This window comes from Drosophila serrata, unplaced genomic scaffold (genome assembly GCF_035046125.1).
Source record: "Drosophila serrata isolate PLE 108 unplaced genomic scaffold, ASM3504612v1 contig_98, whole genome shotgun sequence".
NCBI classification, from domain to species: Eukaryota; Metazoa; Arthropoda; class Insecta; order Diptera; family Drosophilidae; genus Drosophila; species Drosophila serrata.
Genome location: NW_028256996.1, coordinates 137979 through 154547, shown reverse-complemented (window position 1 = coordinate 154547; position 16569 = coordinate 137979). Strand labels below are relative to the sequence as shown.

At 39.3% G+C, this 16569-nt stretch overlaps 2 protein-coding genes across 32 annotated transcripts in view; one reads left to right on the top strand and one right to left on the bottom strand.

The window, feature by feature from the left end:
• Nucleotides 1-16569, top strand: part of Ptpmeg (protein tyrosine phosphatase Meg) — a 70184-nt gene that overhangs the window by 36092 nt on the left and 17523 nt on the right. The window lies entirely within an intron of this gene.
• Nucleotides 5696-15980, bottom strand: mthl10 (methuselah-like 10). Of its 31 annotated transcripts, none has more exons than XR_015273433.1 (8): nucleotides 15821-15963; nucleotides 14021-14315; nucleotides 13794-13964; nucleotides 8801-9564; nucleotides 8062-8677; nucleotides 7792-7986; nucleotides 6748-7233; nucleotides 5696-6479 (listed from the first exon to the last, which is right to left on the bottom strand). XR_015273433.1 is itself a non-coding variant. In XM_086840828.1 (8 exons), exons 4-7 carry the CDS (start codon nucleotides 9552-9554, stop codon nucleotides 6763-6765), a joined length of 1725 nt encoding a protein of 574 aa, XP_086696954.1. In that variant the 5' UTR covers nucleotides 9555-9564; nucleotides 13794-13964; nucleotides 14021-14378; nucleotides 15726-15963; the 3' UTR covers nucleotides 5696-6479; nucleotides 6748-6762. The 31 variants fall into 31 exon arrangements, 25 of the variants coding, with proteins under 25 accessions (XP_086696954.1, XP_086696960.1, XP_086696963.1 ...); XM_086840828.1 differs by having other exon boundaries at nucleotides 6748-6922; nucleotides 14021-14378; nucleotides 15726-15963; XM_086840834.1 differs by having other exon boundaries at nucleotides 6748-6922; nucleotides 15726-15963.

Below are 16569 nucleotides of genomic sequence, written 5' to 3'. Positions count from 1 at the left end.
GTTTATAATTTCAGCCTGAAGCTTGGCAGGCAGTGAAGGCTTCATTTCCGACCCCATAAACCATATATATTCTTGATCAGCATCAACAGGCGAATCTTTCTGGGCAGAAAAGGAAGAAACAAATTTTTTGAAATTTTTTCAAAAAATTTTAAGGGGTTACATCGTAAAAATTGCTAAAAATTGATCAAATTTCATAATTTTAAAAATTTTAATTTAGGTATGCAGATTTGTGAATCTATTCAAAACTAACACAGAACAGGCTTCTTAATCGAAATTAATGCATTTTTGGCTTAGTTATGATATTTGTAAGCTTTGTTTTGTACCCAAAATTGTTTTATAAAATAGAGAAATATTGACATAGACAGGGGTTTATAATTTCAGTCTGAAGCTTGGCAGGCAGTGAAGGCTTCATTTCCGACCCCATAAAACATATATATTCTTGATCAGCATCAACAGGCGAATCTTTCTGGGCATAAAAGGAAGAAACAAATTTTTTGTAATTTTTTCAAAAACTTTTATGGGGTACATCGTAAAAATTGTTAAAAATTGATCAAAATTTCACAATTTAAAAAATTTCAATTTAGGTATGCAGATTTGTGAATCTATTCAAAACTAGCAAAGAACAGGCTTCCGAATGGAAATTAATGAATTTTTGGCGTAGTTATGATATTTTTAAGCTTTGTTTTGTACCCAAAATTGTGTTATAAAATAGAGAAATATTGACATAGACAGGGGTTTATAATTTTAGTCTGAAGCTTGGCAGGCAGTGAAGGATTCATTTCCGACCCCATAAACCATATGTATTCCTGATCAGCATCAACAGGCGAATCTTTCTGGGCAGAAAAGGAAGAAACAAATTTTTTGTAATTTTTTCAAAAAATTTTAAGGGATTACATCGTAAAAATTTTTAAAAATTGATCAAATTTCACAATTTTAAAAATTTTAATTTAGGTATGCAGATTTGTGAATCTATTCAAAACTAACACAGAACAGGCTTCCTAATCATAATTAATGCATTTTTGGCTTAGTTATGATATTTGTAAGCTTTGTTTTGTACCCAAAATTGTTTTATAAAATAGAGAAATATTGACATAGACAGGGGTTTATAATTTCAGTCTGAAGCTTGGCAGGCAGTGAAGGCTTCATTTCCGACCCCATAAAACATATATATTCTTGATCAGCATCAACAGGCGAATCTTTCTGGGCAGAAAAGGAAGAAACAAATTTTTTGTAATTTTTTCAAAAAATTTTAAGGGATTACATCGTAAAAATTGTTAAAAATTTATCAAAATTTCACAATTTTAAAAATTTTAATTTAGGTATTCAGATTTGTGAATCTGTTCAAAACTAACACAGAACAGGCTTCCGAATCGAAATTAATGCATTTTTGGCTTAGTTATGATATTTTTAAGCTTTGTTTTGTACCCAAAATTGTGTTATAAAATAGAGAAATATTGACATAGACAGGGGTTTATAATTTCAGCCTGAAGCTTGGCAGGCAGTGAAGGCTTCATTTCCGACCCCATAAACCATATATATTCTTGATCAGCATCAACAGGCGAATCTTTCTGGGCATAAAAGGAAGAAACAAATTTTTTGTAATTTTTTCAAAAACTTTTAAGGGGTTACATCGTAAAAATTGTTAAAAATTGATCAAAATTTCACAATTTAAAAAATTTCAATTTAGGTATGCAGAGTTGTGAATCTATTCAAAACTAACACAGAACAGGCTTCCGAATGGAAATTAATGCATTTTTGGCGTAGTTATGATATTTTTAAGCTTTGTTTTGTACCCAAAATTGTGTTATAAAATAGAGAAATATTGACATAGACAGGGGTTTATAATTTCAGTCTGAAGCTTGGCAGGCAGTGAAGGCTTCATTTCCGACCCCATAAACCATATATATTCTTGATCAGCATCAACAGGCGAATCTTTCTGGGCATAAAAGGAAGAAACAAATTTTTTGTAATTTTTTCAAAAAAATTTAAGGGGTTACATCGTAAAAATTGCTAAAAATTGATCAAATTTCATAATTTTAAAAATTTTAATTTAGGTATGCAGATTTGTGAATCTATTCAAAACTAACACAGAACAGGCTTCTTAATCGAAATTAATGCATTTTTGGCTTAGTTATGATATTTTTATACCCTTGCAGGGTATTATAATTTCAGTCAGAAGTTTGCAACGCAGTGAAGGAGGCACCTCCGACCATATAAAGTATATATATTCTTGATCAGGATCAACAGCCGAGTCGATCTAGCCATGTCCGTCTGTCCGTCTGTCCGTCTGTCCGTCTGTCCTTCTGTCCGTCTGTCCGTCTGTCCGTCTGTCCGTCTGTCCGTCTGTCCGTTTCTACGCAAACTAGTCTCTCAGTTTTGAAGCTATCTAAATGAAACTTTGTAGTTAGCCTTCTATATACTCTCACTCGTATATATGTCGGAACGGGCCGGATCGGACGACTATATCATATAGCTGCCATAGGAATGATCGGAAAATTTTTACAAAAAAAATTGTAACATTTTCAGTTTTCAATAGAATTGGATCTAATTTGAGATATAGCCATTTTATTATACTCTACAATTTTGTGTAAAATTTTATGAAAATCGGACTACTATATCATATAGCTCCCATAGGAACGATAGAGAAATTAATACAATTAAAAATTATAACTTTTTCAGTTTTCAACAGATTTTCATCAAATTTGAGGTGTAGCCATTTTATATTAGTCTTAAATTTTGTGTCAAATTTCATGAAAATCGGACGACTATATCATATAGGTGCCATACAAACTATTGTTTGATGTAGAAGAAAAATGGAAATCTGTGAACGAAAAGCTGCAAATATAATATGTATAGGTGAATGAAATGAAGGCAGGTATTACTTCATTGTTTTTTAACACAAATATATATAATTTATATTGTATGGATTCCTAGTCATAGAATTTCTATCTGCAAGGGTATATAAACTTCGGCGTGCCGAATTTAGCTTCCTTTCTTGTTAAGCTTTGTTTTGTACCCAAAATTGTGTTATAAAATAGAGAAATATTGACATAGACAGGGGTTTATAATTTTAGTCTGAAGCTTGGCAGGCAGTGAAGGATTCATTTCCGACCCCATAAACCATATGTATTCCTGATCAGCATCAACAGGCGAATCTTTCTGGGCAGAAAAGGAAGAAACAAATTTTTTGTAATTTTTTCAAAAACTTTTAAGGGGTTACATCGTAAAAATTGATCAAAATTTCACAATTTAAAAAATTTCAATTTAGGTATGCAGAGTTGTGAATCTATTCAAAACTAACACAGAACAGGCTTCCGAATGGAAATTAATGCATTTTTGGCGTAGTTATGATATTTTTAAGCTTTGTTTTGTACCCAAAATTGTGTTATAAAATAGAGAAATATTGACATAGACAGGGGTTTATAATTTCAGCCTGAAGCTTGGCAGGCAGTGAAGGCTTCATTTCCGACCCCATAAACCATATATATTCTTGATCAGCATCAACAGGCGAATCTTTCTGGGCAGAAAAGGAAGAAACAAATTTTTTGTAATTTTTTCAAAAAATTTTAAGGGGTTACATCGTAAAAATTGCTAAAAATTGATCAAATTTCATAATTTTAAAAATTTTAATTTAGGTATGCAGATTTGTGAATCTATTCAAAACTAACACAGAACAGGCTTCTTAATCGAAATTAATGCATTTTTGGCTTAGTTATGATATTTGTAAGCTTTGTTTTGTACCCAAAATTGTTTTATAAAATAGAGAAATATTGACATAGACAGGGGTTTATAATTTCAGTCTGAAGCTTGGCAGGCAGTGAAGGCTTCATTTCCGACCCCATAAAACATATATATTCTTGATCAGCATCAACAGGCGAATCTTTCTGGGCATAAAAGGAAGAAACAAATTTTTTGTAATTTTTTCAAAAACTTTTATGGGGTACATCGTAAAAATTGTTAAAAATTGATCAAAATTTCACAATTTAAAAAATTTCAATTTAGGTATGCAGATTTGTGAATCTATTCAAAACTAGCAAAGAACAGGCTTCCGAATGGAAATTAATGAATTTTTGGCGTAGTTATGATATTTTTAAGCTTTGTTTTGTACCCAAAATTGTGTTATAAAATAGAGAAATATTGACATAGACAGGGGTTTATAATTTTAGTCTGAAGCTTGGCAGGCAGTGAAGGATTCATTTCCGACCCCATAAACCATATGTATTCCTGATCAGCATCAACAGGCGAATCTTTCTGGGCAGAAAAGGAAGAAACAAATTTTTTGTAATTTTTTCAAAAAATTTTAAGGGATTACATCGTAAAAATTTTTAAAAATTGATCAAATTTCACAATTTTAAAAATTTTAATTTAGGTATGCAGATTTGTGAATCTATTCAAAACTAACACAGAACAGGCTTCCTAATCATAATTAATGCATTTTTGGCTTAGTTATGATATTTGTAAGCTTTGTTTTGTACCCAAAATTGTTTTATAAAATAGAGAAATATTGACATAGACAGGGGTTTATAATTTCAGTCTGAAGCTTGGCAGGCAGTGAAGGCTTCATTTCCGACCCCATAAAACATATATATTCTTGATCAGCATCAACAGGCGAATCTTTCTGGGCATAAAAGGAAGAAACAAATTTTTTGTAATTTTTTCAAAAACTTTTAAGGGGTTACATCGTAAAAATTGTTAAAAATTGATCAAAATTTCACAATTTAATAAATTTCAATTTAGGTATACAGATTTGTGAATCTATTCAAAACTAGCAAAGAACAGGCTTCCGAATGGAAATTAATGAATTTTTGGCTTAGTTATGATATTTTTAAGCTTTGTTTTGTACCCAAAATTGTGTTATAAAATAGAGAAATATTGACATAGACAGGGGTTTATAATTTCAGCCTGAAGCTTGGCAGGCAGTGAAGGCTTCATTTCCGACCCCATAAACCATATATATTCTTGATCAGCATCAACAGGCGAATCTTTCTGGGCATAAAAGGAAGAAACAAATTTTTTGTAATTTTTTCAAAAACTTTTAAGGGGTTACATCGTAAAAATTGTTAAAAATTGATCAAAATTTCACAATTTAAAAAATTTCAATTTAGGTATGCAGAGTTGTGAATCTATTCAAAACTAACACAGAACAGGCTTCCGAATGGAAATTAATGCATTTTTGGCTTAGTTATGAGTTTTTTAAGCTTTGTTTTGTACCCAAAATTGTGTTATAAAATAGAGAAATATTGACATAGACAGGGGTTTATAATTTTAGTCTGAAGCTTCGCAGGCAGTGAAGGATTCATTTCCGACCCTATAAAATCCAACCCAGAATTGAAAAGATAAAAGCATATCCGGCTTACTTATCGATTGCACATTTCCAAGAGCCTATGGGTAACTTCACGGGTATACACATTTCGACTTCCCGAATTTAGTTTCAGTTTTTATAAAGAATTCGGCTACTTTTAAAAAAATCTGTCAGAACCTCCCAAAAGTGTATGTACAGGTTAAATCTGACATACTATATTAGTGGTGCGTGCACTCGCTAATAATTCCTAACGATCAGATACATTTGACATGGTAAATGTCCCAGATAAATATATTCGATTGATACTATTTGTTTCTTATAATTAGATAATTTTGTTTAATTTCCACACCTTAATATGCAATTGCTTCAATGAAATGGCCTTAACACTCCAAATTTCTTTTTATCTTTGGCTTTATTAAGCTTGACATATAATAATAATTTCTCGTAATTTTTATTTTACCAATATAGATAGCATATTTATATATATGTAGACATAGATAATGGGTACGCATATGCAGATAGAGAGAACGATATAAAAGATGTATAAATCTGAATGTTTTTAAGGCACATCTGTGTTACATATGTACGTACATGCAGGTGGTTTATCTTTAAGACCTGGACTTGATTTGATCCCTCTTAGCTGGTTATAATTTCATAGGCATAAATATACTAGATATGGCGCTGCTGCGTAGGGTAAGGTGCTTATAGAACTAATCAGGTTGTTCGTGGTGGTCACATGACATTGACAAAGAGAGAGAGAGAGTGAGAGAAAGGGGCTTTGAGGATGGTTTTGGGGTAGTTGGATGTATGGATAGGGACTTTCTCTTATAGTAGTGTCTTTTCGTAAAGTTCTATCCGAAATATGGCTGATGCTGACACAGTGGGAGCTGGTCCTCGGAATGGGTTAGGATCTCTAATTCGATCTCCCTTCCTTAACTGGACTGGACACATATTCCCAGTGTGGTTTATTCGATGCTCTTCGGCCGAAGGCTGCTACTGACTCCGTTATGCTCAGCGAAAGATGGTGGTGCTTCTCTGAGGATCAGTGACCATCAGCGGCTTCTCCGCCGCCGACGAAGGCTTCTCGTGCAGCGACAAGTTGGCCACGCTGCTTGACGTGGTCTTGGTGGAGTACTGGCTCTGTCGCTGGTTGCTGCCATCACGAGCACTCGAGCACCTGAGGCACGGGGATCGTCACGATGTCCATTGCGTGGGCAGAGTGGAATAAACAATGTTGAAAAATCTGATTAGAAGGGGGTTAATGGATTACCAGAGTTTGTTAGATATATAGAAATACGGAGACCCAGCACCAAGACATTTAAGGAGCAACTCACTATGATAAGGTTAAAGGAGGTTAAAGGCTAGGGGTTAGAGCTAGTTTTCAACTAGGCGGTTAGTTACTTTCTCATGGCGAAGGCAGTGGCAACTTCTACACTCGGTTTTACCTGTGGCCATTCTGTTTAGATGGCCGCCTTTGGGCTGGAGCTGGCCTTGGGTTTCTCGACAGCCCTTAGGGGCAGCTTTTTCGGCAGCACATTGGAGTCGGAGGCGATTGAGGTCGACGTGGTGGTCGAGACGTTGGGCGAGTTCACTCCATTCGAACGTCTCTTCTCCAGGAGTCTTTAGTGGTGACGATGATTTAGATTCGATGAGAAGGCACATCACACACATACATATATGGACACACATTATAGACGCAAAACATAAGTAGGTGTTGGATTATGACGTGGTTACAAATAAGTAGGCTTGGCTACTATGCATAAGGGTCGGATTGGTTCTTATGGCTTGAGTCTGCAGTCTAGCTTTGGGTAGCTGGAGATTCGGGTTTGTGTTGTTGGTTGTCAGTGTTGTTGTTGTTGGGGTTTCTAGAATTAGTCGGCTGGCTGTTTCTGTTGGAGTTCTGCTTGAGGTTAAGCAATATCGAAAGCGGTCTGACAACGAGATAAGTACAACATAGAGGGGATATATAAACAAGGGCTACATCAAAAACTCTCGGGTCTCTTCAGTAATGCATTCCTTAAATCCCTGGGGTTCTTGGATTAATTTTGGGAGGTTGACTACTCTTTGAAGCTTCTCAGATATAACATAATACAAAACACAATTGCAAGGCTGATCTTCAGCTAGTAAAGGTTAGTCGGAGGCCACAACAATCGAGCAGTACAGGACCTACTGCTTACGGAGAATTCGCCTTAGACATCATGGGAGTGAATCCCACTGGCGGTGGAGCCATTGGCGAAGGCATTGCGGATGACTACCAGTTTTCGGATCTGGCTGGAGGCTTCCTTGAAGCGCTGCTTCATCGAGATCGTGCTCGGACCCATCGTAACACTCTCAGTCTGCCGTAGACTGCGCACCCGTATTGTTCTGGGAATGGTCGTCGGGTTACAGATTGGACAGATACACAGGGGAACAAGGATCGATGACTCATCACTCAGGATTGGTAGGGAACGGGACGTAACATAGGCTCTGAAACAGAACTAGACACTCACCTGTTGGTTATTAAGTGCTTGACCTTCTTCTTCATCACGAACAGCATAAAGATAAGGAAGCCCTGCATGGCGTTGGCCAGATCAGAGATGTAGAAGATCTTCGACCAGTTTTTATCGGCTCCCACAAAGAACGAGATCAGCTCCGAGAGCCAGGTGACGCCCATGATGAGGAAAAGCCGCAGGAAAAGGCCGAACCTAAGGGAAGACAAGACGCCACGGGCTCTCCTTAGGTGGGAGTTGGATAGAAAGTACTTTGAAGACTGCACTCACTTGTCCTTTTCGGTCCGCAAGTTCTTTGTGCTGTTTTCGCCAGCTATTATCCTGGCCATTTCCCGCTGCACGCTGTGGATCTTGATGGCTGTCATCACGAACATGATTGTATTGGCCACGACGATGACCAGTATGGGTCCGTAGAAGTAAATCATGGCCGACCAGTTGGTCATGTCCAGCCAACAGAATGTGCCGTCTCCGATGCCTGGCTTGAGGTAACTCGGCCAGGAAGTAAATTCCTGGGCACTGAAAGTGAAGGCTAGAAAGACCAGGGCCAGACCCCACGAGTACAGGGAGTAGATTAGAAAGCGCTTCTTCTCCTGGAACCGGTTGATACCCCTCGTGCCCCGGAAGTTGTGCCACAGATCGAAGCTGATGATGTTCAGCCATAAGTAAGCCGCCATGAAGGAGAAGTACGATGTATAGCCAAAAGCCTTGCATGAATTGCTGCTCGGATCGAAGTTCTTCTGTAGTTGCACAAAGGTCAGCGAGGAGTAGCCGACGGAGAGACCCACCAGGTAGCAAACCAGGCTCTTGCCATGCTGGTTCCTCAGCTCGGGGATCAGGAGGTACACGGCGATGGTCAGCATCATGAAGGGAATGGAGAAGAGCATTGCTGGAAGGACAGGAAAAGATTAGTCAAGGGTAATATGTAAGCGGAGGCTTCTCTGAATATTTGGCTGTGCAGTCTCTTTAACGTATTGTTTTGGATATTATTTGGCGTATTTCCAACACTTACCGTAGGCATTGATTATCTTCACTGTACTATGCTCGTCTTGCATGTCACAGTTGGCTGGGTTCACGGTGTAGTAAAGGTCCGTATCATTCACGTAGGTCGGCACCAGGCAGTACTCGTTCTTCTTGATATACCTGTAATCGTCCATCCGCAACATGGACCCGTTCTCAAAGATGAGGTAACCATCGAAATAGTTAATCTCCGGTTGCAGGGAGAACATCCTGGCGCAGGGCCGGAAGCTCTGGATGGCGAACTGCTTAAAGATGTCCACCGATTCCATGGTGCCGTTGGCAAATGTCACGTTCAGCATGGCGGGATCTGGCCAGATCCGCTGATCCAGTGGATCGACCATGCACTCACCCCTCTGGTTGTTGAAAACCTGGCGCCATGGACAGCAGATGTTGAGGCAGGGCTTGAGCTTGCAAGCACAGCCACGAACATGCAGCGGAACCTCCACCCGCTCCGTGAGGGATCGATGGATGTAGTCATACGTGCCCACCAAGTGCTTGGGTATCAGCGTGCCGTAGTAGTCGTAGCTCCCATTCTGGTAGACCGTGTGACCCGTAAGATTGACGGTGTCGTAGAAATTACACGGCACATTTGGGTCATCTATGGTGTGGTAGTGATCCTGCTCGGCCATGGCGAACACACCGAAGGAGAGGCCAGGGATCAGGCGGAATACTATTAGGCAGAGGATTCCCAGCAGGGTTACGCCACAGTAGAGGGATCCTCCATGATTTTGGATTTTCTTTGGCATTATAAAGGTTCTAAAAGTAAAAAAAGGGAGGAAGGGTTAGAATGTTGTGTTATTTGTTTAATGACTGCTAAATTGAATAAACCATAACTTATTGTAGTTCTTATATCAGATATAACTCTCTTAAGTACAGTTATTCACCGATGCAGGAACGGTACGGTAATTGAATTAGTTATTAGTGCTTTCTGTTTACCACTTAGTAAGCCAGTAATTTGGGCAAGGGAAGAGCTCATCAGCCGGGCCAATTAGTGAATCATGCACGCGGGCAACAGGTCGACAAAAGGACAAAGGAGCAGCTTTCAAGGACAGCGTCACAAGCAATTAGCAGCCAACGAGTCCAATGGGACTGTCCCACTGCGAGGAGGAAATGCTAACTCGGTCTCGCTCCCGGACGCCGTGGGGCATCAATCATAAGGCCAGGCACGCGGGGAGCGCGCAGCTAACATTTATGGATTCGTGTTAAATTGATAGTAACTGCCGTCGTCTGTCAATAGCGGTGACATCCATCCGACTTCCGATTCCACTTCCGCCAGCTAGGATTACCTAGTTCTCTGGGGATGGCATTTCAAGCGCTGCTAACGAGCCGGCCATAAATTCATTAGCAATGCGATAGATAAGCCCACCCATCACCACCGTCGATAGCTATCTTATCGGTTGCATCACACCGAGGCACTGGGACTGGGGCACCTAATATTCATTGATCCCAGGGAAGAGGAGCGAGGGTTACCTAGGACGCGGGACCACGAAATTAGCATGATGGGCGATGGTGGGTGGAGAGAGTAAACACATTAAACTCTCATATAGATAGCTAATGGAGTAAATGGATACCAGGGGCCCTGGAATGGGTATAGTGGCAGCACTTATCTAGCGATAGAAAATTGGCATAATTAATAGCTGAGAGCGAACATGCACTTGGGAAAAGGGAATAATATTTAGCAGATCGAATATATATTTATACTTCTGCAAACATTGAGAGATCCTTTTCAGTTCTTTTACGCATGTTTGAAAAATAATCAAAACAAGCGGAACATTAAAACCATGAAACAATTGGCCATAAAATTGAATTATGGGCAGCGATCTATCCAATATATGGGATTCTCACTCGCCCGCACTTTCATAAAAGCAATATTTCTTTTGAAATCTCAAGTTTTTGTGAATATTTCGTGTATATTTTGATCGGCCAAACAATTATTAAGATCGAGAATTGTTTAATCCAATTTGAAAATAATTCGTAATAGCACACTGAAAGAAACTTAGTAATTAAGTAGTCTGATCAGGGCTTAAAAAGCTTGATTGATTTGATTAGATTCGGGGACCGTGTCATAAATGAAAGTAATGATTTTATTATCATTATCATAAATTTTATTATTTCTGGGTCTTTGCAAAAACTCTGGACAAAAAAGTCAGATTTCCCAAGAGGAATATCTAAAGTTGCTCTGAATAGATGAGTTTGGTAATAAATGACAAAAATTGTGGTTCTTTCCAGCTATTATTCCTTGTTCATATTATAACCAACTCTTGATGTGTGTATTTTTGCGGGTCGACTCATAAAATGACTTATTTGTGGCCGGTAACCGATAAGATAAAGTCAATTGGCCAACGGCGCTGCTAATGCCTGACAAAGAATACGAGTTGCTTATTTATTTTTCTGTATATATATATGTAGAGTAATCACTTATCGAGTTCCCAGTTCCAGTGAAATTGTGAACCATTCAATGCCTACTGCAATTACTTACAGATGCTCTACAATGCGACTCCTCAGGTTGCTGCTGTTACTCGGCTTGGACTCGTTTATTATTATCTGAATCGGTTTAATTCTGATTATTTGGGGATTGCCCATGGTCAGGTAGGATGGTCCTGTGCTGAGTTATTGACTATGGAAACTGACGCCCTGAGTCATCCGCGGGGCAAATGCCATCAGAAGCCCATTAGACTTCGGCCGAGGCAATGAAGATTTATCAAAGCGGCTCCGAACACACACGGCGTATGCGCAATTTATTACAATTCAAACAAAACAGCAACTGGGGGACGAAATGGACGCCGTCAACATATTAATATCGAAAATGACCGAACAAAACAAACATTAGCCGGCCAATCCTATTAAACTTGGCGTATGTTTTTTTACACGGAAGCCAATTTTAAAAACCCTCAAGGCACATAAATTATATTTCTTATATGTATATATTTCTTTATCCGTTTTCGGTTTCGTCTCTTTGTCTTTTTGGGTTTTTCTGTTGTTTTCAAGTGTTTTCTTATCACGTCTGCCACCAAAAAGCCCTGGGCTCTGTCTTTTATTCACTATATGCCCATTATCGAGGGTTCCGCGCGGTTTCTGGCTTGCTGTCTGTATCACAAAGTGAAACTAATCGGGCGAAGAAAGGAGGAAACCCAGCGCTTGAAGAGGGTTACAAGTCACCACACCGACTGTGGTGAACTGCGGTGGGTTTTCGGTCCAGATAAGCAGCGATTACAGAGGCGCCCCTTCACCCTTTACCTATAGTGTTCTGTGCTTTCTGTTTTCGCAGCAAACAAACACTTGGCAAAAAGCAATTTTAATGGCCCTATCCCATTGACGGTCTGGCTCTTGTGTGGATTTTCGTGAGAAAATTCCTAACTGGAGTATTTTTAGACGCCGATGCTGTCTGCGGCTTGTAAACAAAGGCGGAGGCCCCGCGTAAGAGCTATAGACGCTCTATCACTCGAGAATGGGCTTGTGGGCGGGTGGCAAGTTCGCCAAATATTATTCCACTGACACCCTCCTTATGTGCCCCACGGCGCTCGGAATGGGTGAGTGGGCGCAGGAGAGGCGGGACAGTCAACAGATCGCCCATTGGGGAACTCGAGACCAGGAAAGATAAATTGCCGTCATTGGGATATGTCTGTTCCCGCTCATTAGCCATGATGAAAGGCTCTTTGGGTTGGAGGAAAGCCGCTGGCTTGGACAATTTTGAAATACCCTCGAAAAACTGCGAAAATTGTTTCTCTCTCCCTTTTCGAAACTTTGCCTGCAATTTGCAAGAGAAGCAAAAATGTCAGTTAATAGGCTATATTTAGCAGCGATCGAGAGACTTAGAAAGAAGGGAATTTCAATAGAACCGATGGAAAAATACAGTTATACTCTGGGATTCATTAATAATCCGTTTAGTTTATTATTTCTTATCGTGAATTATAGCCATAGCTATGGCATAGCTGATAGTTGAAAATGTCATTAATTAAATGCAATTTAGTATGTTTCTATAACACCCCTTGGACTAGTTTCCTAGAGAGCAAAAACCATTATCTGTATCCAGGCAGTGTTTTATGGCCACCACCATCAGGTGTTTGGCAATGATCTCCAGCCAGAAGTCGGGTCGAACCATACAGCTGGCAACTTGAAAAGCATTTCACAATTAATTGGTAATTGCATTTAGAGCTTATCATGGAAGTGCACAGCGGGAAAAGCCCGATAATATCAATTGAATGGAACGCTAATCGACGCAGCTTGTAATATTTTCTAGTATTTAGATATGTATTTCTCTAATGGGGCGGGCGGGAGTGCATGGGAGCGGAATTGTTTAATATATTTTTATCTAATACCCTGGAAGTAAGACTAAAATTGTATTGAAATAAACAGATTTCAAAGCAAACAATAAACAATATTCCCGAGATGTGTTTCAACAACTGTTCCTTCGCAGTGGCCAAATGTGCAAAAGTGTAAACAAAACATTTACCAAATACGAATTCGAATCGAATAGAATTCGAATACGGAGGCGAAAGAAACAGTGCCCAAGGCGCGGCCTTCAGGGGGCGGCAGGCATTTCTACGCGTAGAATAATTGCAAAATTCGTGCAGTGACTCAATAAAAGGTGCATCGAGAACAGTTGGGTAAACATGGTCAGTGTTTCTCTCTGGGTTTTAATCAGGGAATACCGGTTAATCTTTGACCAGTACAACCAAAAAAACTTTTAACTAAAGCCAAGCGTCACAACATCAAGCATTATTAAATACGACTTAATTAATGGTTTAATCCGGTAGAATCCATTAAAAATCTATTCACAGATGGACAAAACTCATAAGCCTATTATTAAATTAACGTCACCTCGTTTAGATGGCATTAATTTTATTTCGGTTTCTTTCGTTGGAATTCTTGAAGTGACACAATTCTAGAAGAGAAAATTCTTCGAATCGCGGAACTATATTTCATAGGGAATACTACTAACAAATTAATGCTGATTAAACCAGCTATTCTCATAGCAAACTTACCCAGCTCTCAGGCGATGGAGGCTATGAATAACGCCAGCAATTCAGGTTGTTTGCTGTTAATCAACAGAGTCTTCCTGCTCACTCACTTTTCAGTTTTAGGTTAATATATGACAATTGCATTTCTCGAATAACGATAACTGAGAACACTGACCACCGTCAGAGTATAGATGGCTAGTGTATAGATGGGAGAATAAACAATAAAATCGCAGTCAGAGTGTTTTGTTTACCGGTTATTTTTTACGTTGAATATGTATTATCCGAACGAAACTGGGTATGCGTTTTTAAATTCGACGTGTTTGTTTTTCAACAGGTTACTTATGCAAATCGGCTCTGGGAAGAGTCTGTGGCGACGGCCAAGGTGGGTAACCACATAAACGTTTCTCAAGAAATTAAGAAATCCTCTTTTCGTAATGGCTTCTCTCTCTGGCTCGTAGAAACTTCAGGTTGCCGGGGAAATTCCCCGGGAAGTGGGTGTAAATATACGAACACACGCGAACTGGTTTTCTGACGAAGTCACACACGCTAGATTACAAATTAATTGGCATTGGCATTCAGGGTTCGTAATTTCGATCTGTAGATATATCTCTATAATACACACACATCAGCGGACCTCATCCGTCCGCCCACTACGGGTTTAGTATCGGAAAGAACAAAGTTGCTGCGCGAGAAGCGCTCTAGGAAGTAATAGGTCGATAACAGAGCTTTGCCAGTGCTGTTGGGGGTCTGTTATAGCATTGCTAGGCGAACTAAGATTCGAATTTTTATAAAACAGAAAGCTAAACAATGGAAGTTCGAATGAAACTGAGGTACTACCAGAGAAGTGCTCAAGTACCAGGCAGATAGGAGAGCCTTATTAGCTCTGTTAGCGCTCTGTTGGGTCGCTGATTAATAAAACAAAAAGCCAAACAATGCGAAATATGATCGAGTGCCAACAGTGGCTCAATTGTGTGTCTGTTCGCAAACAAAACAATTATCAGACAAGTGAATGGTTGTATGGATGGACATCTTGAGTGCGGAGTGGTGCCTCCGGGGAAACACAGACAGACCACGGCTGGCGATGACTCAAAAGTGTGTTCAACACGCTCGATTTGTGTGAATTAATTAGCTAAGCGCCAGTTGGAGCTTTCCCAGTTAGAGCTGCTTGAGTTCCTCCCCCAATAGATAACAGTTTTAAACAAGACTCTTTTTTGTTTTGATCCCTTGTTCGCCGTTTCAATAATATGATTATTAATAAGAAGACTATGATTAACTGACATAACTAACTCTAACTACATTATAATCACAGGGTGCTGCTAGAGCTTTGAAGTTATAGAAGTAAATTTAAATCTTGAAGCGTTGATAGATATATATCATAAAGAACATATCTCCTGCTGAATACTGAGAGTTTATGGTTATAGAAATCACAGCAGTAGCTACATTAATGAGCCATTAAAAGGAAGCCAAATCCACGTCTCAAATTCGGAAATCAAAGCATTAGCACGTAGAGAGATCAGTCCGGGGCCCCAACACTTAATTTTTGAACAGTGCGCAACGTGTATGCAATCAGGCTATATAGAGACCTGGGCAAGTACAGTAACGATCAATTATAATATAATAAATATATAGGAAAGGAGCTTCTCTGGTATTCCCTGAATACTATATTTTTCTTTTTTTTTGCCGAACTTGAGAAAAAGACCGAAACTGGTTTTGGCATTGAGCCGGCGCGACACATGTACGAATGTACACATAACATAAAAACCAAGGGTTCACCGAAAAACAGTACAAAACAATTTATGAAGAGACAACGCGACGCGACTGTTTGTTGTGGGCGCAGATTCGGAGAGCCGAGCCGATCCGAGACATTAAAATCGCATTATCTTATATACATATGTGTCTTCGCAACTCGGCAAACTCCGAGGAGCGGAGGCCCAAGACCTTGAGCGAGGAGCGTACCATAAAGTGATATTTTTTAATGACAGGATTCCTTAACTTGTTTTCAGTGCAAATTTGCTTAGTTAATTGCCCCCGATGGAGTGAATATTGCTTACAAGACGAGGGAACGCGTTTACGGCTAGATAAGCGCCAACTAGTTCTAGCTCAAATATTAAAACAGTATCCCGCGTTATCGTTTGCCGTTTGACCCGCGAACCCCGAACAGTGAACTTCTTTAGCGAGCGAATTCGCTGCGACTGAAGCCGCGCGGCGTCCCATGCTCTGCTGCTGCTTCAGCTACCAATCAGCTGGAACGGAAAAGCTGCGGCGAAAAGCAAACTATACATATGTATATAAGGCGAAGCTTTGTCCGCTAGCCGAGAAGCACACCTCTCTGTGGAGTAGTCGCAGTCGGAGATCGGGAATGTTTATAAGGAATATTCTTCAGAAATGTCTTATTATTCTTGTTTTAATATGCCTAGAAGCCTTATAAAACAGACAGAAGGGACCATCTCAGACCTAGCTAGTAAATTAAGTGTTTCTACAGAGTCAAGATGCTTAATTTCATGTAATTTTTTTTGGACCATGTCCATTTTAATGTAATATTGCCTGAAATAGGTTCTTTAATATCTTACAGAGGTCACAATAAATATACTCGACGAGAAAGCCAAAACTAGCGTTGTCCGTTGACTGTAGCTATATATTTATCAGTGGCTAAAATAAATGAACGGGGCCCTAACTATATAATGATATAATGATAGGTATCAGCTAATAGCAAGTTAGACGCCGAAAACAATCACAAAATATGTAAACACATTTGACAGCCAATTATCAGTGCCTTTTGTTTTTCCGACAAGGTTCAACA

Bases quoted from the DNA above. Each gene is read 5' to 3' on its own strand.
- mthl10 (XM_086840752.1), bottom strand. From the start codon at position 11,391: ATGGGCAATCCCCAAATAATCAGAATTAAACCGATTCAGATAATAATA. The intron at 9,565-11,287 runs GTAAGTAATTGC...TTTTACTTTTAG, and splicing joins AGTCGCATTGTAGAGCATCT to AACCTTTATAATGCCAAAGA. The intron at 8,678-8,800 runs GTAAGTGTTGGA...CTGTCCTTCCAG, and splicing joins GAAGATAATCAATGCCTACG to CAATGCTCTTCTCCATTCCC.